This window comes from Salvelinus alpinus, chromosome 23 (assembly GCF_045679555.1).
Source record: "Salvelinus alpinus chromosome 23, SLU_Salpinus.1, whole genome shotgun sequence".
NCBI classification, from domain to species: Eukaryota; Metazoa; Chordata; class Actinopteri; order Salmoniformes; family Salmonidae; genus Salvelinus; species Salvelinus alpinus.
Genome location: NC_092108.1, coordinates 48,673,997 through 48,700,432, shown reverse-complemented (window position 1 = coordinate 48,700,432; position 26,436 = coordinate 48,673,997). Strand labels below are relative to the sequence as shown.

Below are 26,436 nucleotides of genomic sequence, written 5' to 3'. Positions count from 1 at the left end.
GAGTCTCTGGGTTCGCGCCCAGGCTCTGTCGCAGCCGGCCGCAACCGGGAGATCCGTGGGGCGACGCACAATTGGCATCGTCCGGGTTAGGGAGGGTTTGGCCGGTAGGGATATCCTTGTCTCAGTATGTAAAAATGGAATAAAATGTATGCACTCTACTGTAAGTCGCTCTGGATAAGAGTGTCTGCTAAATGACTAAAATGTTTAAAAAAATGTAATAAAATGAAGGATGTAACTACCAAATAACCACAATCTCTACAACTCCCAAGCACTAAGGGTTAACTCCTTCGACTGCAAAGTGTAGTCCTAGGATTACTGCAATAAATCATAACTGGCACGTGGACTGGTAGAAATGGTAGAATAAATTGTAAATTGGCACTCCGCATGAAAAAGGTTGCAGACCTGTGGATTTACACATTAGTTCTCTATTCCCATGCCTTCCGCTCCAACAGATCCATGGCAGATGCCATTTCCATCGCTATTCACACGGCCGTAACACATCTGAACAAGAGGAACGCCTATGTGAGAATGCTGGTTATTGACTACAGTTCAGCATTCAAGACTATTGTTCCCTCCAAGCTCGACACCAAGCTCAGAGCCCTGGGTCTGGACACCACCCTCTGCAACTGGATCTTGGACTTCCTGACGGGCAGACCACAGGCTGTGATCGGCAACAACACCTCCTCCACTGACTCTTAACACAGGGGCCCCCAGGGTTGTGTCCTCAGTCCTCTGCTGTACTCCCTGTTCACACATGACTGTGTGGCTTTGCACGACACCAACTCCATCAAGTTTGCTGACGACACCACGATTGTAGGCCTGATAACCAACAACAATGAGTTAGCCTATAGGGAGGAGGCAAGTGAACTGGCATTGGGAGTCATGACAACAACCTCTCCCTCAACATCAGCAGAACAAAGGTGTTGATTGTTGACTTCAGGAAGCCGAGGAGGGAACATGCTCCGATCCGCATCAATGGGACTGCAGTAGAAAGTCACAAGTTTTAAATTTCTCGGTGTCCACATCGCCAAGGACTTGTCATGGACCAACAACACCACCACCCTTGTCAAGAGTGCGCAACAGCGTCTCTACTTCCTAAGGTGGCTGAAGACATTCGGCATGCTGCCCAGGGTCCTCTCTAAATACTAACGCTGCACCTGTTATGCGGAGCGGAACAGGTGAACCCAAGAGCAGACTCAGACGAGGAGACTGGGATAAGGTAACCAAGGTATTTATTGAAAACCAGGGGGAAGATGGAATGCAGGCCAGCGAAAGGTTGGGCAGGTTGCAGGGAGCCAGGTACTGAGGCTGAGGCTGAGGCTGGAGCGAGGGGAGTTGGGGCTGGGTAAGTAGGTCTGGAAAGGAATCCAAGGAAGCAGTAGAGTGGGAGGTCCAGGACAGGGTAGCAGGACTGACAGGACACGGTAGCAGGACTGACGAGACATGGGACTGGAGACAGGGATCAGAGTCAGAGCGGACAGAACTGTAGCAGAGAGGAAAACAGCGTCAGGGAAGGGAAAACAGGCACAACACGAAAACAGGATCTATACAGGAACAAACGGCTAAAAACGCAGACTGACTGAGCAGAGGTTACGATCTGGCAGCGTGGAAGTGGCAGGGCTGAGTATTTGTAGAGGTCTTGATTATGGAACATGTTGCAGCTGATGGGGATCTGCTCTGCCTCCAGCACACCTGTCTCCACCCACAGAATCACACACACAGACACACACACGCGCACGCACGCATGCACGCACGCATGCACACACACACACACACACACACACACACACACACACACACACACACACACACACACACACACACACACACACACACAGAGAGAAAGAGGGAAAGAGCACAAGGGGAGTGACGGCAGGTTAGGGAAACACAGAATGAGCAGTAGAGGGCTTGGCAGGCGCAGATGTAACAGCACCATCGAGAGCATCCTGACCATCACTGCCCGGTACGGGAATTGCTCCGGCTACGACCGCAAGGCCCTTCAGTGGGTGGTGAAGACAGCCCAGTACATCACTAGGACCGTGCTACCACCCATCCAGGACATCTACTCGAAACGGTGCCTGAGGAAGGCACTCAGCAGCATCAACGACCTATCCTCGTGCAGACAGTATCGAAGCATGAGATCTGATTCCAACAGGCTCAGATAAAGTTTCTATCTACAAGCCATCAGACTGCTGAACACTGGAACTGGCCTGACCACTTGCTCTGATTGTTTGCATCTTAGCACACATGCACACACTCATGCACACACCCACACACACTCATGCACACACCCACACATGTACACACTCATGCACACACCCACACAGACACACACTCATGCACACACACACACACACACACACACACACACACACACACACACACACACACACACACACACACACACACACACACACACACACACATCACAACTGCTGCTACCAGACTCTTATTATACTGCTCAATTTATACACTTGCCCCCCACCCCCCTTTCCCCAATACACATGTAAATATTGGACTATAAATTGTGTCTTCCTGTATTATCCTTATGCTAAAATGTTTATTTACTTTATGTTCATATTCCTATCTTTTATTATTTCTTATTGTTGCATTGTCGAAGGAACCTGAAAGTAAGCATTTCGTTGGACGATGTTACCATGCGTATCCCATACATACGACTAATAAAACTTGAAACTTCATCTGGGGACAAAATACCAAATACCTAAGATTTAGCATCTCTAAAATAGTCTAAAGGATTTAGGGTTAATTCCCCTACTGCAAAGTGTAGCCCCAGAATTACTGCAATAGAGTATGCATTAGTGCTATCTTCCCATTGTTATCTGTATAAGCATAGCTGGAGTAGTCTTAACATAATGGTTAAAGTTGAAGCCTGAAGGGGGTGATTCCTATGTTACAGTACTGTAAGCATTAGGGGATCCACCAGCGGGACACCTTTCAAGGGCTTGGGCTGATTAACTTGAGGGTTAAACTCCTACCACCGGTCCTCCATGATGGCTCGGGATTATCCCCGCTCACTGGTGGTCTGCTGGGATTGGAAGAGGAAGGTCTGGTGGTGCAGATGGTGGGAGTGAATTAGACCTTGCACGCTAGGATGGATAAGGCCCACTGCCCACTGCAGATGCCCCATGCCTTGTAGTAGGGCCTCTAGTCTTACACAGTACGCTGCCATAATGCGCTGTCGCTAGAATCCTAGCAAAATTCCTGCATTGTGTACAGTAGTCTGGTATCCTCTGTCACAGGTCTTTTAGCACTTAATGTTGCTGGCACTTCTACTTTAATGGGGAAGATTTCACTGATGCTGTGATTGACCAATTATGTTGCTTGAGAATTGTGATATAATTAGGAGTCGTCAGTATTGTGTTGGGTGTTTGTCATGTCATTCATGTTGCCATTCTTGTTGTATAGCCCAACAAACCTCACCTCAATAGGATTTTCCCTGAAACTTCTGAATAATATTGTGGACAGACAACATCCCTGCCAATCCTGCATAAATGTAGTAGGCCAATTAGTTGGATGTTAATGGAATTAGCATTGCTGATTTGCTGATGGCTTTATCCATTTAGCCCCTGCAATCCACACAGTATCCCCTTACGCTACATTAAAACCGTTATCCTGGGCAGAGAGGGACCCAGAGAATCGGCGGATTCCACGCTCCATTCATGGCCTTTTACACTCAGCACAATAAATGGCCGTCGTCAAGGATACACTGTATGCCTTTGAGAGGTTCGCATAGCATACTGTATGATTCTGCTGTTCAGCATTGTTGGATTGAAGCAGAGAGAATCGATGGGGGAAAAGGGCAGCAGTACCGAGGAGCTTATTATTGGGTTGTACTGTAGGCTTTGACAATGTAAAATGCTACCCAAGGATTGCAGGCAATGCCACTCACTGTTGTGGGATGGTGAAATATGGAGAAAAGCATTACATTAAAGCTATTACACTGGAGTATAGACAAGGAACTGTGAAAATAGTATAAATTGGTGTTCACTTTTGAATTTGGAGAGAGGAATTGGGGAAAACAGTGAAGTACCGTGGAAAAATCCCACAGGAAGTGACTGCTGTAGTGAAAAATGGATGAACAAAAATTGTGATAACTCAGGGAAAAACCCTACCAGCCATGACCAGTTCACTTACTGCTGTAGGGGTGGAGAGACAGTGAAATTATACTCTTAGAAGAAAGGATCCCGAAAGCGTTCTTTCGGCTGTCCCCATAGGAGAACCCTTTCTGGTTGTAGGTAAACAATTTTTGGTCTTGGGTAGAAAAAATTTGGGTTCAATGTAGAACCATCTGTGGAAAGGATTCTACATGGAACCAAAAGGGTTTTACCTGGAACCAACAAGGATTCTTCAAAGGGTTCTCCTATGGGGACAGCTGAAGAACCCTTTTAAGTTCTAGATTATAAGGGCATAAGGCGAGACCCAAATGCAGACACAGGAGGCAGATGGTTGAGCTCCGATATTTATTATAACAAAAGGGGTAGGCAAAAGGCAGGTCGGGTACAGGCGAGAGTTCATAAACAAGGTCAGAGTCCAAACGGTACAGGACGATAGGCAGGCTCGAGGTCAAGGGCAGACAGAGTGGTCAGGCAGGCGGGCTCAGAGTCAGGACAGGCAAGGGTCAAAACTTGGAGGGCGAGAAAAGAGAGACTGAGAAAAGCAGGCGCTGAGACACAAAAACGCTGGTTGACTTGACAAACAAGACGAACTGGCACAGAGAGACAGCAAACACAGGCATAAATACACCGGGGATAGTAAGCGACACCTGTAGGGGGTGGAGACAAGCACAGGTGAAACAGATCAGAGCGTGACATAGATAGCACCTTTTTTCCTAACACGGAACCCAAACCGGCTGCGCGCGTGCGCCATCGTGCATACATTTATTTTGTCCCCCCACACCAAAAACGATCACGACACGCAGGTTAAAATATCAAAACAAACTCTGAAACAATTATATTAATTTGGGGACAGGTCGAAAAGCATTAAACATTTATGGCAAATTAGCTAGTTAGCTTGCACTTGCTAGCTAATTTGTTCTATTTAGCTAGCTTGCTGTTGCTAGCTAATTTGTCCTGGGATATAAACATTGAGTTGTTATTTTACCTGAAATGCACAAGGTCCTCTACGCCGCCAATTAATTCACACATAAAACGGTCAACCGAATCGTTTCTAGTCATCTCTCTTCCTTCCAGGCTTTTTCATCTCTTGACTTTATATTGCGATTGGCAACTTTCTGAAATTAGGTGCATTACCGCCACTGACCTCGTTCGTCTTTCTGTCACCCACTTGGGTATAACCAATGAGGAGATGGCACGTGGGTACCTGCTTCTATAAACCAATGAGGAGATGGGAGAGGCAGGACTTGCAGCGCGATCTGCGTCAGAAATAGAACTGACTTCTATTTTAGCCCTTTAGCTGTTGGCGCGCGCGAGCAGTGTGGGTGCAATAATTGAATAACATACATTTCTTAATTTATTTTGCAAAGCTCGCGCACGCGACGCGAGCGTTGTAGTCAGTCTGTAAGAGTGTACTCTTACCCAAGACTGTCTTCAACACACTGTGAAAATCACACTTCACTGCTGATGTGGTGTGGGAACAACATGAACAAACAGAAGAAAATAAGACTTGCAGCCCATCATTTTCTTCAAGTTGCTCACTGCAGGCACCCAATACGAAACAGTGAAAAATCCCTTCCCAGAGTAGAGATTTCACATCTGTTTTAGTTGTTCACCAATGTGTAGGGACAGTCACTCCAAGAGAGCTATTAAAGGGATAGTTCACCCAAAAGGGCTAGGAAGGGGGGCATCCTCTCACGTGACTATTCTCTCCAAATCTCTTTGTTGTAGCTGCTGTGGCTGTTTCGCATCCGGCGCCTTTTCTCTTTAATTCCCGGTTATTGAAACCAGATTTGGTTTTATGAACGGAAACGTATCGGGAGTGTAGGACTACTTACATTGATTCAAAGTGAGGTGTTGTTTTGAAAGGAGGGATTTGCCTCGGTGTTAAATCCGGGGCGTCAGATAAGTCATAAAACGACCCAGAGCGTGTTGGAAGGACGGACTGCGAAGATGCTGTTGCTGCTTCTGTTGTCGTCTTGGGGAATTTCGTCAGCCACCGAGGTTTCATAGATGACCACCTCGTTTATTTGGAGTAAAGAGCCTTCAGAATTGTGTGCTCGGCATCTAAGAATACCGCTATATTATTTTTGCATCGCGTCCCGTTGTCATAGTGCGTGTTCCTTCGTGCATGCATCCCTGCGTCTATGCTGTGTTCTTTCATTCAACACAATTTACCCATCAATATTTTCGTCAAGTTGTCGAACTGACTTAATTTTGGATACATTCTTTGACAGTAGCCTTGTTTGGTTATCGTCTCCATCCTTTTCATCATGGTTGGAAGCTTGCGACCTGGTAGGTTGCCCGGACCTTTGGCTGGCTATTCCTTGGCGTTCCTCTGCTTCGTGGCTATCGCTTCATTGCCTGGATCATTGGCATCCTACCTACAAAGTGGTGAATGCAAAGGGAAAGGAAAAGACTGCACAGGTAAGGGTGCTCAAAATATGATGCTGCCGTCTATTTTGCCTATGTTTACGCACGGACTGTGAATGGTGTCACAATGTTTAAATATCTTATTCAAACATGTCGCGGATAAGAAACACCTTGAGTTTGCCACTCAATGCGCTCCCCTAGTAGGCTAGTACATGTTGCTCTGTGTATACCTAGGAATGGGCCATTGAATAGCTCATCTAAAAACGTCACATTTCAGCTGTCATATATGTAGCCTAATGCCTGTCACTCAGGTGTAGCATATTGGAAATAATTGAAGAATGGAACTCCGCCCTTGCCAGTTTGTGTCCCTCTATCTCAACTCTGTCATCAAGCCTTTCATGTAGGGGAAAAACAAATGCACAGCAGCTCTTGCCGTTAGCCCATGCTGGAACATCCGTTCTGTTACAGATTAACAATTTAACAATTTAAGAGGAAGATTGTCTTTTTTCTTCTCGTGCATGGAGATTTAAAGAGGACTCTACTGTAGCCAATTCACTGGAGGGTGTTGGAATAACCTGGTGTACGTGTTTTATTAATGCACCTCAGAATTGCCTTTTCCCATCACATTAAACATTAAGCATTTTCATCATAGACCGATGCACTGTGAACCTACTCCTTCACTCTTTCCAAGCGACCACACATGAGTGGAACAAAATGCCATATCAGTAAAGGCAAATGAGATGTTCTAGTTCACTACCCTAACTAAATAACTGAATTGCTGCACGGAACGCAGTTGCAGTAAGCCTATGCATAGTAATACACTCCCAGCTAACACCCTAGGCCTTGTGTCCGAATCAATTACATTTGTTTCAAAACTATATTTGTATTAATCGTAGAATTTCATTATAACAAGAGTATTAACAGAGGTTTTAGCCCAAACAAACATCTGAGAGCAAAGCACTGGCTTATAGACCAACATTATAATGGGAATTGGCCAGAAAAGGTAGGAAGAAAGCTCTATCAATGGAAGAGTTGAATATTTTGTCGTTTGTGCCACAGAATGTATATCAGGATGTTTATGGTTGTCAGTAAGTACACAAGTGAAGGGAATTATGTGGAAAAATCAGGCCTGAGCCAAGGCTAGAAAAATGGACTGCTGATGGTGATTGCTGATTGGCAGCATTTCAGGCAATTGAGAAATAGATGTACTTCCTCAATTAAGAAAGATAAATCAAGCTACTTTCCAGTTCTATCTCTGACTCTGCTGGTGATCCGTCAACATTTTGGAAAGGTAATGCACTGAAACGTGGAAATACCTATACTTCTCTGCCTAAGCAAGTTGTCATCATTACTGAGAAAACATTGATGAGTGATGCTTTTAAGTAGCATTTAGCTCTGTCGGCTTTTTATATGAAAGAAATGGTGGTTTAATTGACCCTGGTCATTGAGTTGACTGCTCGTCCCTCTCCCAGCCTCCATTTGGCTCAATTGAAATGCAGTCAACTTCTAGTGAATATTTGTGACCTGTGTTACCTAAATAATGATTGCCTCATTCCCAAGCTCTCTTACCGAGCAAATATTCTAGAATCCTTGGTAAATACTCAACTTTGATCCTTTTTAACGACAAAATGTATTCTAAATGTACACCAGTCTGGTTTCACACCAGGTCATAACACCATCTCTGCTACTTCTTTGGTTTTAAATTATGTTCTTAATTGTTTGGATAAGAAGAAACACTGTCCAGTCCTTTTTATTGACACTGGATCACTCATTACTTATTCAGAGACTTTCATCAATTGGCCCGGACCAGGCTGCGTGTAGTTGGTTTCAAAATGATTTAAAGGACAGAACACAGTGTTACAAGTGTTGTTTACTGTTGGTGCTAAATCAGGTTTTCTGGACATAACAAAGGGTGTACCACAGGGATCGATACAGACCTGTTCCTACAGAAGAAGCCCATTTTAATGATATATTTATTAACTCATCAAAATGCTTTTTGAAATAGTTTTTTGTCAATCCAGCAAGGACACGATCAATAAGGGCACCATCCAATGTACGTATGCATAACGGACCTGGGTTCAAATAGTATTTCAAATATCTCAATCGTTTTCACATATATTCAAAGTAAGTATTCTGATTATATTTTATTTGAAAAGACAAGTTGTTGAACATTTTAATCAATTTGGAAATACAACTGGAAAGTATATATTTGTAAAAAAAAAAATATACAGACTCAAATACACCCATGAGTTTAACCCAGGTATTAAGCCAACAAGAGGCTGGGAAGGGGCAGGCAGTCGACTAGCTGACCAGGGTCAGTTCAACCAGCATTTCTTTCAAATAAAAAGCTTCATTTTCCTCATTAATGATACCAGATTCTGACAACTTGCTTACGCAGGGAAGGAGAGGAATTTTCACACTTCAGTGCATTAACTTTTTTCCAAAATTGAAGGATCTCCAGCAGAGTCTTAAGATATAAAGTAGCTAGATTTTGCTTTCTGGATTGAGGAAGTGCATCTATTTCTCTGCTTAGGCGAACTTGTTTCTCACAAGTGTAGCGGGTTGTGAACTCTGCAAACAACGTTTCTATTCCGAGAATGGTAAATTACTAATTAATACACGCATTAACAGAAATGTATGTAACCAAATGACGGGGATTAACGGTACATTTACTTCTGGTGACATATCTAATGGGGGATTGACCAAAATAAAAAATCTAAGGGCAAACAATTCACACAATGAAACAATTAAATCCAGGAGCCTCCCGAGTGGCGCAGCGGTCTAAGGCACTGCAGTGCTAGAGGTGTTACTACAGACCCGGGTTCATTCCTGGGCTGCGCCGGCCGTGGCCTGGAGTCCCATAGGACGGTGCACAATCCGGGTTAGGGAAGGGTTTGGCCGGTGGGGCTTTACTTGGCTCATTGCACTCTAGTGACTCCTTGTGGCAGGCTGGGTGCCTGCAGGCTGAATTTGGTTGCCAGTTAAACGGTGGTGCGGCTGGCTTACGTGTTTAGGTGTTGGGTGTTAAGGAGCGCGGTTAGGCGGGTCATGTTTCAGAGTTCAGTCTTATTTTCTTCAGACCAGAGAATCTTGATTATTTGCCTTTTTGCAAACTCCAAGCGTGTTGCCGTGTTGTCTTTTACTAAGGAGTGGCTTCCGACTGGCCACTCTACCATAAAGGCCTGATTGGTGGAGTGCTGCAGAGATGGTTGTCCTTCTGGAAGGTTCTCCCATCTCCACAGAGGAACTCTGGAGCTCTGCCAGAGTGACCATCGGGTTCTTGGTCACCTCCCTGAGTTTGGTGTTTTTTTGGACCCTTCCCCAGATCTGTGCCCCGGCACAATCCTGTCTCGGAGCTCTACGGACAATTCCTTCGACCTCATGGCTTGGTTTTTGCTCTTACATGCACTGTCAACTGTGGGACCATATATAGACAGGCGTGTGCCTTTTCTAAATCATGTCCAATCAATTGAATTGACCACAGGTGGACTCCAATCAAGTTGTAGAAACATGTCAAGGATGATCAATGGAAACAGGATGTACCTGAGCTCAATTTCGAGTCTCACAGCAAAGGGTCTGAATACTTATGTAAATAAGGTATTTCTGTGTTGTTGTTTTTTTATACATTTGCAAAAATGTCTTAACCTGTTTTCACATGATCATTACGGGGTATTGTGTGTAGATTGATGAGGAATTTATTTTATTTAATCCATTTCAGAATAAGGCTGTAACGTAACAAATGTGGATACAGTCAAGGGGTCTGAATACAGTGTATGTGTGGGGTACAGGGACGAGTTAGTCATTCAAAAATCATGTTCAAGACAATTATTGCACACAGAGTGAGTCCATGCAACTTATTATTTGCCTTTTTAAGCAAATATTTACTCCTGAACTTATTTAGGCTTGCCATAACAAAGGGTTTGAATCCTTATTTACTCAAGACATTTCAGCTTTTCATTTGTAATTATAATTTGTAGAAATGTCTAACATATTTCCACTATGACATTTTGGCGTATTGTGTGTAGGCCAGTGACACAAAACCTCTTTTTAATTCATAAAAAAATGTAGGCCGTAACACAACAACATTTTTAAAAAGTCACGGGGTGTGAATTCTTTCTGAAGGCACTATATATGCGAGCATCTATGAGTAGTTGTGTGTGTGTGTGTGTGTTCATCAAGTCCTTCTGCCCAGCAAATTTTTTTAAGGGTGCTGATCTTGTAAACCAGTTCAGAGCTGGACTGTGTAATTATATGGTTTACAGGGCTTCTTATTAGTGACATATGTTCACTGAAACAAAAGAAGATTTTGCTGTGGGAGTGTCCGCTTCATTCCCTCCATAATGAAACCCTTGCCTCTCAGAGGCTGCATCTAAAATGCCACTTTATTCCCTATGTAGTGCACTTCTTTTGAACAGGGTCCATAGGGTTCGGGGGGAAAGTAGTGCACTACATAGGGAATAGGGTGTCAGTTGGGACGTAAACCCAAGTCTCCACCACTAACAGTTTGAGGTTGTGGTGGATGGAATCAGTTGCCTGGCTATCCAGACTCCTTGCTCCGGCAAGGACTCCTTGCTCCGCTAAGCCACGCCAACGGACGTAAGTTTCTTCTCTGCATCTGAGTACGTCCCTGATCCTTCACCGAATGCGAACACTTTCGGGGTTGTCTGACTAGTCCAGAAACCGATGGGTTGGGCCAGAGGCAGAACACACGTGGGTAAAGCGGTGGTTAGACATTTTTCATTGCTTTGATACTCTGATTGGTTACAGGTGATCCAATCACTAATGACTTTGTTTTGTACAACGGCCCTCGTGCCCATCTTTACCGCAAAAGACTTCAATGAGTCTAAATGATGTAGCGAACGACAGAGCAGCGGAAGAATTTAGTGTGAGTTGTCAGGCTATGGAATCAGTGGCTGCGTCATGAAAGCATTTACACTACATAACCAAAAGCATGTGAACTCGAACAGCAGATGCCAAAATCATGGGCATTAATATGGAATTGGTCCCCCTTTTGCTGCTATAACAGCCTCCACTCTTCTGGGAAGGCTTTCCACTAGATGTTGGAACATTGCTGTGGGGACTTGCTTCCATTCAGCCACAAGAGCATTAGTGAGGTCGGACACTGATGCTGGGCAATTAGGCCTTGCTCGCAGTCGGCATTTCAATTCATCCCAAATGATGGGGTTGCAGTCAGGGCTCTGTATTTATTATGGATCCACATTAGCTGCTGGGGTCCAGCAGAATTAAGGCAGTTATACATTTTAAAAACATTACAATACATTCACAACAGATTTCAAAACATTGTGTTTGCCCTCAGGCCGCTACTCTACTACCACATATCTACAACACAAAATCCATGTGTGTGTATAGTGTGTTTGTATGCATGTGTCTGTGCCTATGTTGTTTCACAGTCCCCACTGTTCCTTAAGGTGATTTTTATGTTTTTTATCTAATTCTACTGCTTGCATCAGTTACTTGATGTGGAACAGAGTTCCATGTAGTCATGGCTCTATGTAGTACTGTGCTTCTCCTGTAATCTGTTCTGGACTTGGACTGTGAAGAGACCTCTGGTGGGGAATGCATGGGTGTCCGAGCTGTGTGCCAGTAGTTTAGACAGACAGCTCGGTGCATTCAACATGGCAATGCCTCTCACAAATACAAGTAGTGATGAAGTCAATCTCTCCTCCACTTTGAGCCAGGAGAGATTGACATGCATATTATAAATATTAGCTCTCTGTGCACATCCAAGGGCCAGTCGTGCTGCCCGGTTCTGAGACGATTGTAATTTTGCTAAGTGTAACGGCTTTCTTCCTGGGATGAAGGAGAGGACCAAAACGCAGCGCGGCTAGTGTTCAACATGATTTAATAAAGATAATAACGTGAACACTACAAGCAACAAAACAATAAATGTGAAAATCGAAAACAGTCCTATCTGGTGCAGAACACAAAGACAGGAAACAATCACCCACAAACCAACAGTGCAAACAGGCTACCTTAATATGGTTCCCAATCAGAGACAATGACAAACACCTGCCTCTGATTGAGAACCATATTAGGCCAAACAACAAACCCAACATAGAAACACAAAACATAGAATGCCCACCCAGCTCACGTCCTGACCAACTAAACAAAGACTAAACAAAGGAAATAAGGTCAGGAACGTGACACTAAGTTCCTCTTTGTGGCACCTGACACCACGGCTGAACAGTAGTCCAGGTGTGACAAAAGTAGGGCCTGTAGGACCTGCCTTGTTGAAAATGCTGTTAAAGGGGAATGGAAACACTAGGATTTAGGACTCCAGCTAACTAAATCGCCATATTGGCATTGTTACGTCACTGGCAGGAGGGAAAAGTTTGGAACTCCCAAAAATGGCTGAATTTACCGAGTCGCTCCGAGTCTGAAGATGAGTTTATAACAGAGAATTAAATAACATTAGATAGGGAGCCAATAAACCTACTGAAGCCGTTCCTGTTTGAGCCGATCGTTGCCCCAGATCAAAGAGTTTGTTCTCGTTGCAGTAACAACACAGATATGCCGCCTGAAACACACCAGCTAGAGGGTCGGCGTAGTGGTGACAAAAAACTGGTGTGAGTGCGGATGCTGCCAGATAATGGCTAGAGAGTATGAGTGTGTGTGTTGTAGAGAGATGGTGGTGATACAACACAAAATCCCAGCGAATGGTGGCTGTATTACATCCAGTCAGAGGTTCCTGTCAGTCTGTCTGGATGGCGATGTATTGGGCGTGTCACTAATCCTTATGAAAGACTTCCTGGCAGAAGAGGTTACTCGACCAGTCAGCAGCCAGTTAAATATTTGCTGAAATGTTGCTTTATTATAAATTGTCTAAAGTTAACATCAGTAGTGGGTAGGTGCTCAATATATACACTACCAGTCAAAAGTTTCAGAACACCTACTCATTCAAGGGTTTTTCTTTATTTTTACTATTTTCTACATTGTAGAATTATAGTGAAGACATCAAAACGATCAAATAACACATATGGAATCATGTAGTAACCAAAAAAGTATTAAACAAATCAAAATATATTTTATATTTGAGATTCTTCAAATAGCCACCCTTTGCCTTGATGACAACTTTGCACACTCTTGGCATTCTCTCAACCAGCTTCACCCGGAATGCTTTTCCAACAGTCTTGAAGAAGTTCCTACATATGCTGAAACGACAGTCCCTGTGTCTCAACCCCGCCCTGCAATTGGGTCCTGGACTTTCTGACGGGCTGCCCCCAGGTGGTGAAGGTAGGAAACAACATCTCCACCCGCTGATCCTCAACACTGGGGCCCCACAAGGGTGAGTGCTCAGCCCCCTCCTGTACTCCCTGTTCACCTACGACTGCGTGGCCATGCACGCCTCCAACTCAATCATCAAGTTTGCAGACGACACAACAGTAGTGGGCTTGATTAGCAACAATGACGAGACAGCCAACAGGGAGGAGATGAGGGCACTCGGAGTGTGGTGTCAGGAAAACATCTCACTCAACGTTAACAAAACTAAGGAGATGATTGTGGTCTTCAGGAAACAGCAGAGGGAGCACCCCCCTATCCACATCGAAGGAACAGCAGTGGAGAAGGTGAAAAGTTTGAAGTTCCTAGGCGTACACATCACAGACAAACTGAAATGGTCCACACACACAGACAGTGTGGTGAAGAAGGTGCAACAGCGCCTCTTCAACCTAGAAGGCTGAAGAAATTTGGCTTGTCACCCAAAACCCTGACAAACTTTTACAGATGCACAATCGAGAGCATCCTGTCGGGCTGTATCACCGCCTGGTACGGCAACTGCTCTGCCCACAACCACAAGGCTCTCCAGAGGGTGGTGCGGTCTGCACAACGCATCACCGGGGGAAAACTACCTGCCCTCCATGACACCTACAGCACCCGATGTCACAGGAAGGCCAAAAAGATCATCAAGGACGACAACCACCCGAGCCATTGTCTGTTCACACCGCTACCATCCAGAAGGCGAGGTCAGTACAGGTGCATCAAAGCTGGGACCGAGAGACTGAAAAACAACTTCTATCTCAAGGCCATCAGACTGCTAAACAGCAATCACTAACTCAGAGAGGCTGCTGCCTACATTGAGACCCAATCACTGGCCACTTTAATAAATGGATCACTAGTCACTTTACGCAATGCCACTTTAATACTGTTTACATATCTTACATTACTCATATCACATGTATATATTTTATTTTATACCATCTATTGCATCTTGCCTATGCTGATTGGTCGGCCATCTGATGGAATGATGGAGCGGAGGTTGCCTTTTTGCCCAAAATTGAATTTAAGGTGCTCCAAAGCTTTTTACTATGAGTCTTTCTGTCATTTATCTTTGTTTCATAGTGTAGTTTCATCTTCTTTTTATTCAGTTTAGTCACATGATGTCTCAATTTCCAGTGCGTTTGTCAAACCGTTGTACAGCGAAACCTACTTGCCATTTATTTTGTCTCATCCCTCAACCATACAATTTTTTAATTCCTTATCAATCCGAGAGGATTTAACAGTTTTTACAGTAATTTTCTTAATGGGTGAGTGCTTATTAGTAACTGGGATAAGCAATTTTATAAATGTGTCAAGTGCAGCGTCTGGTTGCTCCTCATTACACACCAGACCAACAAATATTATTTACATGAACAACATAGGAATCGCTACAAAACTTATGTATGACCTCTTATACACTAGATTAGGCACAGCTTTTGGAACATTTGTTTTCCTAGATATGGCTACTATGTTGTGATCACTACATCCGATGGACTTGGATACTGCTTTCAAACAAATTTCTGCAGCGTTAGTAAAGATGTGATCAATACACGTTGATGATTTCATTTCCTGTACCTTTTGTAACTACCTTGTTAGGTTGATTGATAACCTGAACCAGGTTGCAGGCACTAGTTACAGTTTTAAACTTTTTCTAGAGTGGGCAGCCTGATGAAAGCCAGTCAATATTTAAATCACCCAGAAAATATACCTCTCTGTTGATATCCCATACATTCTCAAGCATTTCACACATGTTATCCAGATACTGACTGTTAGCACTTGGTGGTCGATAGCAGCTTCCCACAAGAATGGGCTTTAGGTGAGGCAGATGAACCTGTAGCCATATTACTTCAACAGTATTTACCATGAGATCCTCTCTAATCTTTACAGGAATGTGGTTCTTAATATAGACCGCCACACCGCCCCGTTGGCATTTCTGTATTTTCTATAGATCTTCTAACCATGTATTGCTACCACTGGATCATCAAAGGCATTATCTAAATGAGTTTCAGAGATTGTCAGAATATCAATGTCATCAGTTACTAGCAAATTATTGATTTCATTAACCTTGTTTCTTAAGCTTCATATGTTAACGTGGGCAATTTTTAGCACTTTTCTTGGATGCTTACTTGTTTTTCTTGCTTTACTGGGAAGCTTAGCAGAAGTAGACATGCTCAGGTTTTTTTTATGTTAGTGCAGGGTGAGCTGCACATAGTGGACTTCCTTCTAGGGCAAACCGCCACAGTGCTAACAGTATAAATCTGTTCCATAGGCACATGATTACTGCATACAATAGCTGTAGGATCAGCAGAGGCATTCAGGGCAGTTAGAGGGACATAAATTATGTTACATACAGTGGGGAGAACAAGTATTTGATACACTGCCGATTTTGCAGGTTTTCCTACTTACAAAGCATGTAGAGGTCTGTAATTTTTATCATAGGTACACTTCAACTGTGAGAGACGGAATCTAAAACAAAAATCCAGAAAATCACATTGTATGATTTTTAAATAATTAATTTGCATTTTATTGCATGACATAAGTATTTGATCACCTACCAACCAGTAAGAATTCCGGCTCTCACAGACCTGTTAGTTTTTCTTTAAGAAGCCCTCCTGTTCTCCACTCATTACCTGTATTAACTGCACCTGTTTGAACTCGTTACCTGTATAAAAGACACCTGTCCACACACAATCAAACAGATTCCAACCTCTCCACAATGGCCAAGACCAGAGAGCTGTGTAAGGACATCAGGGATAAAATTGTAGACCTGCACAAGGCTGGGATGGGCTACAGGACAATAGGCAAGCAGCTTGGTGAGAAGGAAACAACTGTTGGCGCAATTATTAGAAAATGGAAGAAGTTCAAGATGACGGTCAATCACCCTCGGTCTGGGGCTCCATGCAAGATTTCATCAATGATCATGAGGAAGGTGAGGGATCAGCCCAGAACTACACGGCAGGACCTGGTCAATGACCTGAAGAGAGCTGGGACCACAGTCTCAAAGAAAACCATTAGTAACACACTACGCCGTCATGGATTAAAATCCTGCAGCGCACGCAAGGTCCCCCTGCTTAAGCCAGTGCATGTCCAGGCCTGTCTGAAGTTTGCCAATGACCATCTGGATGATCCAGAGGAGGAATGGGAGAAGGTCATGTGGTCTGATGAGACAAAAATAGAGCTTTTTGGTCTAACTCCACTCGCCGTGTTTGGAGGAAGAAGAAGTATGAGTACAACCCCAAGAACACCATCCCAACCGTGAAGCATGGAGGTGGAAACATCATTCTTTGGGGATGCTTTTCTGCAAAGGGGACAGGACGACTGCACCGTATTGAGGGGAGGATGGATGGGGCCATGTATCGCGAGATCTTGGCCAACAACCTCCTTCCCTCAGTAAGAGCATTGAAGATGGGTCGTGGCTGGGTCTTCCAGCATGATAACGACACAAAGCACACAGCCATGGCAACTAAGGAGTGGCTCCGTAAGAAGCATCTCAAGGTCCTGGAGTGGCCTAGCCAGTCTCCAGACCTGAACCCAATAGAAAATCTTTGGAGGGAGCTGAAAGTCCGTATTGCCCAGCGACAGCCCCGAAACCTGAAGGATCTGGAGAAGATCTGTAGGGAGGAGTGGGCCAAAATCCCTGCTGCAGTGTGTGCAAACCTAGTCAAGAACTACAGGAAACGTATGATCTCTGTAATTGCAAACAAAGGTTTCTGTACCAAATATTAAGTTCTGCTTTTCTGATGTATCAAATACTTATGTCATGCAATAAAATGCAAATTAATTACTTAAAAATCATACAATGTGATTTTCTGGATTTTTGTTTTAGATTCCGTCTCTCATAGTTGAAGTGTACCTATGATAAAAATTACAGACCTCTACATGCTTTGTAAGTAGGAAAACCTGCAAAATCGGCAGTGTATCAAATACTTGTTCTCCCCACTGTACATTGTGTCTTCCAACGCCCCTGGGATAATGTACATTTGCTGAAGCATTATGACAACTCAGTGTCACAATGGTAGCGTTTAAATGAGCTGAGCTTGGGTCATTGATAAGTCATTGTCTCAACGATGCTATGAATAGTCTCGTAGGCAGTTATGGAGGGCTAAAAGTCTGTTGAACTGTTAAATGCTACAATTTAGGGAGTGCATAGTGCCAGATATTATGGAGCGTTTGTTGGTGTCAAGTAGTGAACAATCAGTTCTTTACAATCCGTCTTCAGCTGTTCTGAGCTGCCCTTCATAATGTCATTCGACCCCACATGAGCCGTGACAGTATTATCCCCCGGTGACTTGCCTCGGGAAGCAACCTTGTGATATCCTGAACTTTGACCCCAGGAAAACAGTCTTTGCCCCAGGTACAGATATATGCCTCACCATCGAACTCCCTATCACAATAGCCGGAATGATCCGGTCTCTGCCGTGTCTCGAAGCTGATTTCGAGGCCAGAGCCACAGATCTCACCTGAGAAGACAGCTGATTAAACGCCGGCCACAACAAACAAAGGGACAGAACTCTGATCCAAAGAGCACGGCCCAGCGGAGGGAGGGGGGGGCGGGGGGGGGCGCAGTGGTCCAGCTGTGCCCAGGCAATTGATTGACTTGGACAGGGAGAGATAGCTGGAGGGACATCCATACCGATGTGCATGCCAGTCAAGTTCTCCCACACCGATCTCAACAAACCATTTCTGTACGGACCTCGCCTTAAGCACCAGGGCATTGTCATGCTGAAACAGAAAAGGGCCTTCCTCAAACGGTTGCCACAAAGTTGGAAGCACATAATCGTCTAGAATGTCATTGTATGCTGTAGCCCGAACCATGAAAAATAGCCCCAGACCATTATTCCTCCTCCCCAAACTTTACAGTTGGCACTATGTATTGGGGCAGGTAGCGTTTTCCTGTCATCCGTCAAACCCAGTCTGACGGACTGCCAGATGGTGAAGCGTGACTCATCACTCCTTGAGAGCGTATTTCCAATGCTCCAGAGTCCTATGGCGGTGAGCTATACACCAGTAAGGCCATTCCATGGCCAATGTTTTCCTATGGAGATTGCATGGCTATGTGCTATTATTATATATTTTTTTAATACACCTGTCAGCAGCGGGTGTGGCTGAAATAGCTAAATCCACTACTTTGAAGGGGTGTCCACATACCTGTTGTGTGTGTATATATATAGTGTATCTTAGATCACACATGCGGAACACATGCACTGTGTTACACACCGACTGAGAACATAAATCGGGAGTTGTTTCAAAGTCTCAAGTTTGAATCTTAATTCGACTGTCATTGATGGAGCATCACGGCTTCATTACCTCCCAACGTGCTACCTGATTAAGCGATTTTCACATGCCTTTATGATATTCTACGAAGTGGTCCTATCACACTGGTGAATCTGATAGATTTGAACAGGAGCTCCAACATTAGCTTTGATGGATGAATATGAATATTTATTGTCATTTGTGTCTCGTTACATTTACGATTTTTTTGCTGAAATCGTTATTAGACTTGCTTGGAATCCACTGATAGCTTATATTTGTATAGTTTACATGTTCAAATTCCATGTGGGTTCAAGCTCGCCTTCAAGGCTGATCTAAAATCATTGTCAAGTCCTGTAATGGCAGTATTTCACAAAATAGGCTAGTATGCATAGCAGGTCCTAATCTTAAATGGGGCATGCTCTTGTTGTGCCCTTGGGCAACAGCACACTTAGCTTGAATTGCCTCAGTGTGAAATTCAGCTACGACATGAATGACAATTCTAAAACCCCCAGACACATACGCAATTCTAATGGAGAAGTCACCTATTCAATGTTTGGATGAACACGAACATCTCCACAATACAAAGTGAAGGAGATTAGAATTTTCAAACACTGTCTGGTTTATATGGTTAAAGGACCAGTGCAGTCCACAACTGCTCAATCATTTAGCATTTATATGCATTTCCACACTGGTCATGGGTGGTAAATTAGTTAATAGACCAATAACAAAGAGTTCCAAACCTCTCTGCCAATAAAAACTTGTTTTCAGTTTTCCCTTCTCCACTTAGACCACTCTCAGACAGTCCTAGCAAAATTCTTGCTTGAGAAATTGCTAAGAATCTTTTTTTCCCCTTCTTCTTTTTGACAATTTGTATTGAGAACAATCACAGTACTTAATTGGACCTTTTAACAAGAATGATATTCTTGGTAATCGAGCATAAACAGTGGAATGATCAAATATTTGTTCATTTTCTCCTCTTTGAAGGAGAAGGGCGATTTTTATTCCAATCCAATTTGGATGATGAGCAACAACAACAGCCCGTCATTGTCACAAAATATATTTTTTTATATCAGGTAATTGGAAGTTTTTATGGAAAGGCTTTTACAGAGTGATCACATCTCACTCTTTAATGAAGAAGGAAGACTCGAGAACTTGTGTTATTGCATTTATTGTCACAGCTTAAGGGAAAAGCAAAGCTGAGCCCGCATTGATACTTTTGTATATATAGTGTATGTGGATACCCCTTCAAATGATCGGATTTGGCTATTTCAGCCACACCCATTGCTGACCGGTGTATAAAATCGACAAACATTGGCAGTAGAATGGCCTTACTGAAGAACTCAGTGACTTTCAACATGGCACCGTCATAGGATGGCACCTTTCCAAGAAGCCAGTTCGTCAAATTTCGGCCCTGCTAGAGCTGCCCCCGTCAACTGTAAGTGCTGTTATTGTGAAGTGGAAACGTCTATGAGCAACAACCGCTCAGCCGCAAAATGGTAGGCCACACAAGCTCTCAGACCCGGACCGCCAAGTGCTGAAGTGCATAGCACGTAAAAATCGTCTGTCCTCGGTTGCAACACTCATTACCGAGTTCCAAACTGCCTCTGAAAGTAACTGTTCATTGGGAGCTTCATGAAATGGGTTTCCATGGCCATGCAGCCGCACACAAAGCTAAGATCGCCATGCGTAATGCCAAGCGTTGGCTGGAGTGGTGTAAAGCTCACCCCCATTGGACGCTGGAGCAGAGGAAATGCATCCTCTGCAGTGAGGAATCATGCTTCTCCATCTGGCAGTCCGACGGACAAATCTGGGTTTGGCGGATGCCAGGAGAACGCTATCTGCCCAAATGCATAGTACCAACTGTAAAGTTTGGTGGAGTAGGAATAATGGTCTGGGGATGTTTTTCATGGTTCGGGTTAGGCCCTTTACTCCCAGTAAAGGGAAATCTTAACGTTTACTTTACGCTTAATCTTTCTTATTCAAGTAAGGCTAAACATAATGTATGTACATATAGGTAGGGGTAAAGTGACTAGGCAACAGGATAGATAATAAACTGTAGCAGCAGTGTATGTAATGAGTCAAAAGAGTTAATTCAAAAAGGGTGAATGCAGATAGCTATTTGTTGAACTATTATGGAGTCTTATGGCTTTGGGGTAGAAGCTGTTCAGGGTCCTGTTGGTTCCAGACTTGGTGCATCAGTGCTGCTTGCTTTGCGGTGGCAGAGAAAACAGTCCATGACTTGGGTGGCTGGTGTCTTTGACAATCTTTCGGGCCTTCCTCTGACACCGCCTGGTATAGAGGTCCTAGATGGTAGGGAGCTCGGCCCCAGTGATGTACTGGGCCGTACACACTACTCTATGTAGCGCCTTGCGGTCGGATGCCAAGTTGTTGGCATATCAAGCGGTGATGCAGCCAGTCAAGATGCTCTCAATGGTGCAGCTGTAGAACTGTTTGAGGATCTGAGGGCCCATGCCAAATCTTTTCAGCGTCCTGAGGGGGAAGAGGCATTGTCATGCCTTTACGATTGTGTTGGTGTGTGTGGTTTGTGGACCATATTAATTCTTTAGTGATGTGGACACCAAGGAACTTGAAACTCACCTGGGAGGGGCCAATCAGGAGGTCCAGGATCCAGTTGCAGAGAGAGGTTTAGTCCCAGGATTCTGAGCTTAAGGATGAGCTTGGAGGGCACTATGGTATTGAACACTGAGCTGTAGTCGATGAACAGCATTCTCACATAGGTGTTCCTCTTGTCCAGGTGGGAGAGGGCAGTGTGGAGTGCAATAGAGATTGCATCATCTGTGGATCTGTTGGGGCGGTATGCCAATTGGAGTTGGTCCAGGGTGTCTGGCATGATGGTGTTGATGTGATTCATGACCTGTCTTTCAAAGCATTTCATGGCTAGATAGTCATTTAGACAGGTTACCTTGGCGTTCTTAGGCACAGGGATTATGGTGGTCTGCTTGAAACATGTAGGTATTACAGACTGGGTTGCAGAGAGGTTGAACATGTCAGTGAAGACACTTGCCGGCTGGTCAGCGCATGCTCTGAGTACGCGTCCTGGTAATCCGTCTGGCCCTGTGGCCTTGTAAATGTTAACCTGTTTAAAGGTCTTACTCACATCGGCTACGGAGAGGGAGATCACACAGTCGTCCGGAACAGCTGGTGCTCTCACGCATGGTTCAGTGTTGCTTGCCTCAAAGCGAGCATAGATGGCATTTAGCTCATCTGGTAGGCTCCCCTCACTGGGCAGTTTGTGGCTGGGTTTCCCTTTGTAATCTGTTATAGTTTGCAACCCCTATCACATCCGATGAGCATCAGAGCCGGCGTAGTAGGATTAGATCTTAGTCCTTTATTGAAGCTTTGCCTGTTTGATGCCTTGTCTGAGGTCATAGTGGGATTTCTTATAAGCGTCAGATTAGTGTCCCGCTTCTCGAAAGCAGCAGATTTAGCCTTTAGCTCAGTGCGGATTTTGCCTGTAATCCATAGCTTCTGGTTTAGATATGTACATAAGGTCACTGTGGGGATGACGTCGTCAATGAACTTATTAATGAAGTTGGTGACTGATGTGGTAAACTCCAATGTTATCGGATGAATTCTGAAACATATTCCATTCTGTGCTAGTGAAACAGTCCTGTAGCTTAGCATCTGCTTAATCGGACCACTTCCGTCATTGAGCGTCACTGATACTTCATGTTTGAGTTTTTGATTGTAAGCAGGAATCAGGAGGATAGAGTTATGGTCACATTTGTCAGAAGGATGGCGAGGGAGAGCCTAAGCTGCATTTTTGTGTATGGAGTAAAGCTGATCTAGAATTTTGTTGCCTCTAGTTGCGCAGGTGACATGCTGGTAAAAATGAGGTAAAACAGATTTCAGTTTAAATCACCTGCCATTTAAATCACCTGCCATGAGAAGTGCCACCTCTGGTGTGCCTCTTCTTGTTTGCTTAGGTCCTTATACAGCTCGTTGACTACAGTCTTAGTGCCAGCATCAGTTTTTGGTGGTAAATAGACAGCTATGGAAAATATAGATGAAAACACTCTTGGTAAGTAGTATGGTCTGCAGCTTATCATGAGGTATTCTAACTCAGGCGAGCTAAAACTCAAGACTTCCAGCTGTTGTTAACAGAGACCCCCTCCCCATCTTACCTGAGGCTGCTGACTGGTCTTGCCAATGCATGGAAAAGCTATCGAGTTGTATATTATTCCATGTCCTAGTTCAGCCATGACTCCGTGAAACAGAATATTACAGTTCTTCAGGTTTGATAGGATAGTCTCAAACGGAGCTCGTCCAGTTTGTTCTCTAGTGACTGTACGTTTGCCAACAGCGCGGAGGGTAGAGGCAGTTTATTTGCTCGCCAACAAAGTCTCGTCAGCAAGCTTTCATAGTACTATCACGTTTCAGGTACTAGACAGGGAGCACTGATTTCAGTCCTTGAAGAATGCATATTTTTTCTTTTATGAGCCTTTAGAATCATCTGTTAAAACCTCTAGAATATTATCTTACATGGCCTGGGAGGAAAAAATACCTCAGCTTTTGTTTGCAAAATGATGTCTTTTATGGTACTGCCAGGGCTCAGAAGGAGCTTGTGCACCACATTAGGGCTGGGAATTGCCAGGGACCTCATGATATGATATTATCACGATACTTAGGTGCTGATACGATATGTATTCCGATTCTCACGATACTATTCAATACTGTGATTTAATTGCAATTCGATGTTCCAAACATATTGCACACCATATGTCTGCTGCAGAAGAACAAAAGAGAGCCATGAGAAAATGAGTTTTAATCAGTCATGGAAATAATTGCTGAAAAACAAATTGCCTCCATATGTAGAAATAAGATGGAGAACAAGCTATGAAGGAGAAATACTGGAGTTTGGGCACAGTTACAGCCAACAAATGCAAAAATAATTTTGTGATATTGTCAAAACGATACTAGAGGTCGACCGATTATGATTTTTCAATGCCGATACCGATTATTGGAGGACCAAAAAAAGCCTATTTTTATATATATATTTGTAATAATGACAATTACAACAATACTGAATGAACAATGAACACTTTTATTTTAACTTAATATAATACATTTAAAATCAATTTAGTCTCAAATAAATAATGAATCATGTTCAATTTGGTTTAAATAATGCAAAAACAAAGTGTTGGAGAAGAAAGTAAAAGTGCAATATGTGCCATGTAAAAAAGCTAACGTTAAAGTTCCTTGCTCAGAACATGAAAACATATGAAAGCTGGTGGTTCCTTTTAACATGAGTCTTCAATATTCCCAAGAAATAAGTTTTAGGTTGTAGTTATTATAGGACTATTTCTCTCTATACCATTTGTATTTCATATACCTTTGACTATTGGATTTTCTGATAGGTACTTTAGTATTGCCAGCCTAATCTCGGGAGTTGATAGGCTTGAAGTCATAAACAGCGCAATGCTTGAAGCAATGCGAAGAGCTGCTGGCAAACGCAGGAAAGTGCTGTTTGAATGAATGCTTACGAGCATGCTGCTGCCTACCACCGCTCAGTCAGACTGCCCTATCAAATCATAGACTTAATTATAATATAATAACACACAGAAATATGAGCCTTAGGTCATTAATATGGTCAAATCCGGAAACTATCATTTAAAAAACAAAATGTTTATTCTTTCAGTGAAATACGGAACCGTTCCATATTTTATCTAATGGGTGGCATCCATAAGTCTAAATATTCCTGCACAACCTTCAATGTTATGTCATAATTATGTAACATTCTGGCAAATTAGTTCGCAACGAGCCAGGCGGCCCAAACTGTTGCATATACCCTGACTCTGCGTGCAATGAACGCAAGAGAAGTGACACAATTTGCCTAGTTAATATTCCCTCCTAACATGAATTTCTTTTAACTAAATATGCAGGTTTAAAAAAATATACTTCTGTGTATTTGTAACGGCGTTCCTCTCTCTCTTCATAAGAAGAGGAGGAGTAGTGAGGGAACCAAGGCGCAGCGGGTTGTGAACACATAATATTTATTAAAGACAAGACGAAAACGAACTATACTTGATAATGATACAAAATAACAAAACGAAAGTAGACAGACCTGAACGACGAACATACATAAACACGAGAACGCACGAACAGGGAAAAATAGCCTACATGAAATGAACAAACCGTAACAGTCCCGTATGGTGCGACAAACACTGACACAGGAGACAACCACCCACAAACAAACACTGTGAACAGCCTACCTAAATATGACTCTCAATTAGAGGAACGCCAAACACCTGCCTCCAATTGAGAGCCATACCAGGCAACCCTAAACCAACATAGAAACAGACAACATAGAATGCCCACCCAAACTCACGTCCTGACCAACTAACACACAAAACTAAACAGAAAACAGGTCAGGAACGTGACATAACCCCCCCCTCAAGATGCGTACTCCGAACGCATCACCAAAAAGTCCAGGGGAGGGTCTGGGTGGGCATCTGACCACGGTGGTGGCTTAGGCTCCGGGCGTGGTTCCCACCCCACCATAATCAATCCCCGCTTCCTTAGCCTCCCCACAATGACCACCCTCCAAATAACCCCACCTAAATTTAGGGGCAACACCAGAATCAAGGACAGCTCTGGGACAAGGTAGTTCAGGACATAGGGATAGCTCAGGACAGAGGGATAGCTTAGGAGAGAGAGGTAGCTCAGGATAAAGAGGTAGCTCAGGATAGAGGGGCAACTCCGGACTGAAGGGCAGCTCCGGACAGAGAGACAGCTCTGGACTGAGGGGCAGTTCTGAATTACTAGCCGCTTCTGGCTGAGGGACAGCTCATGGCTGACTGACGGCTCTGGACGCTCATGGCAGGCTGACGGCTCTGGACGCTCATGGCAGGCTGACGGCTCTGGACGCTCATGGCAGGCTGACGGCTCTGGACGCTCATGGCAGGCTGACGGCTCTGGACGCTCATGGCATGCTGACGGCTCTGGACGCTCATGGCAGGCTGACGGCTCTGGACGCTCATGGCAGGCTGACGGCTCTGGACGCTCATGGCAGGCTGACGGCTCTGGACGCTCATGGCAGGCTGACGGCTCTGGCTGCTCATGGCAGGCTGACGGCTCTGGCTGCTCATGGCTCTCTAACGGCTCTGGCTGCTCATGGCTCTCTGACGGCTCTGGCTGCTCATGGCTCGCTGACGGCTCTGGCTGCTCATGGCTCGCTGACGGCTCTGGCAGATCCTGTCTGGCTGGCGGCTCTGGCAGATCCTGTCTGGCTGGCGGCTCTGGCAGATCCTGTCTGATTGGCGGCTCTGGCAGATCCTGTCTGATTGGCGGCTCTGGCAGATCCTGTCTGATTGGCGGCTCTGGCAGATCCTGTCTGGTTGGCGGCTCTGGCAGATCCTGTCTGGTTGGCGGCTCTGGCAGA

The 26,436-nt window shown here is 44.3% G+C and overlaps 1 protein-coding gene across 3 annotated transcripts in view; it reads left to right on the top strand.

Annotated features, from left to right (window-relative positions):
- Nucleotides 1-5,860: 5,860 nt before the first annotated feature.
- Nucleotides 5,861-26,436, top strand: part of tmeff1a (transmembrane protein with EGF-like and two follistatin-like domains 1a) — an 82,952-nt gene continuing 62,376 nt past the window's right edge. For 2 of the 3 annotated variants that reach the window (XM_071362626.1, XM_071362625.1), the window contains exon 1: nucleotides 6,076-6,560. In XM_071362626.1, coding sequence (XP_071218727.1) covers nucleotides 6,407-6,560 — 154 coding nt within the window. In that variant the 5' untranslated portion in view covers nucleotides 6,076-6,406. Of the gene's footprint in view, nucleotides 6,561-26,436 lie in introns of all 3 variants that reach the window. The other variant, XM_071362624.1, reaches the window with a different exon arrangement.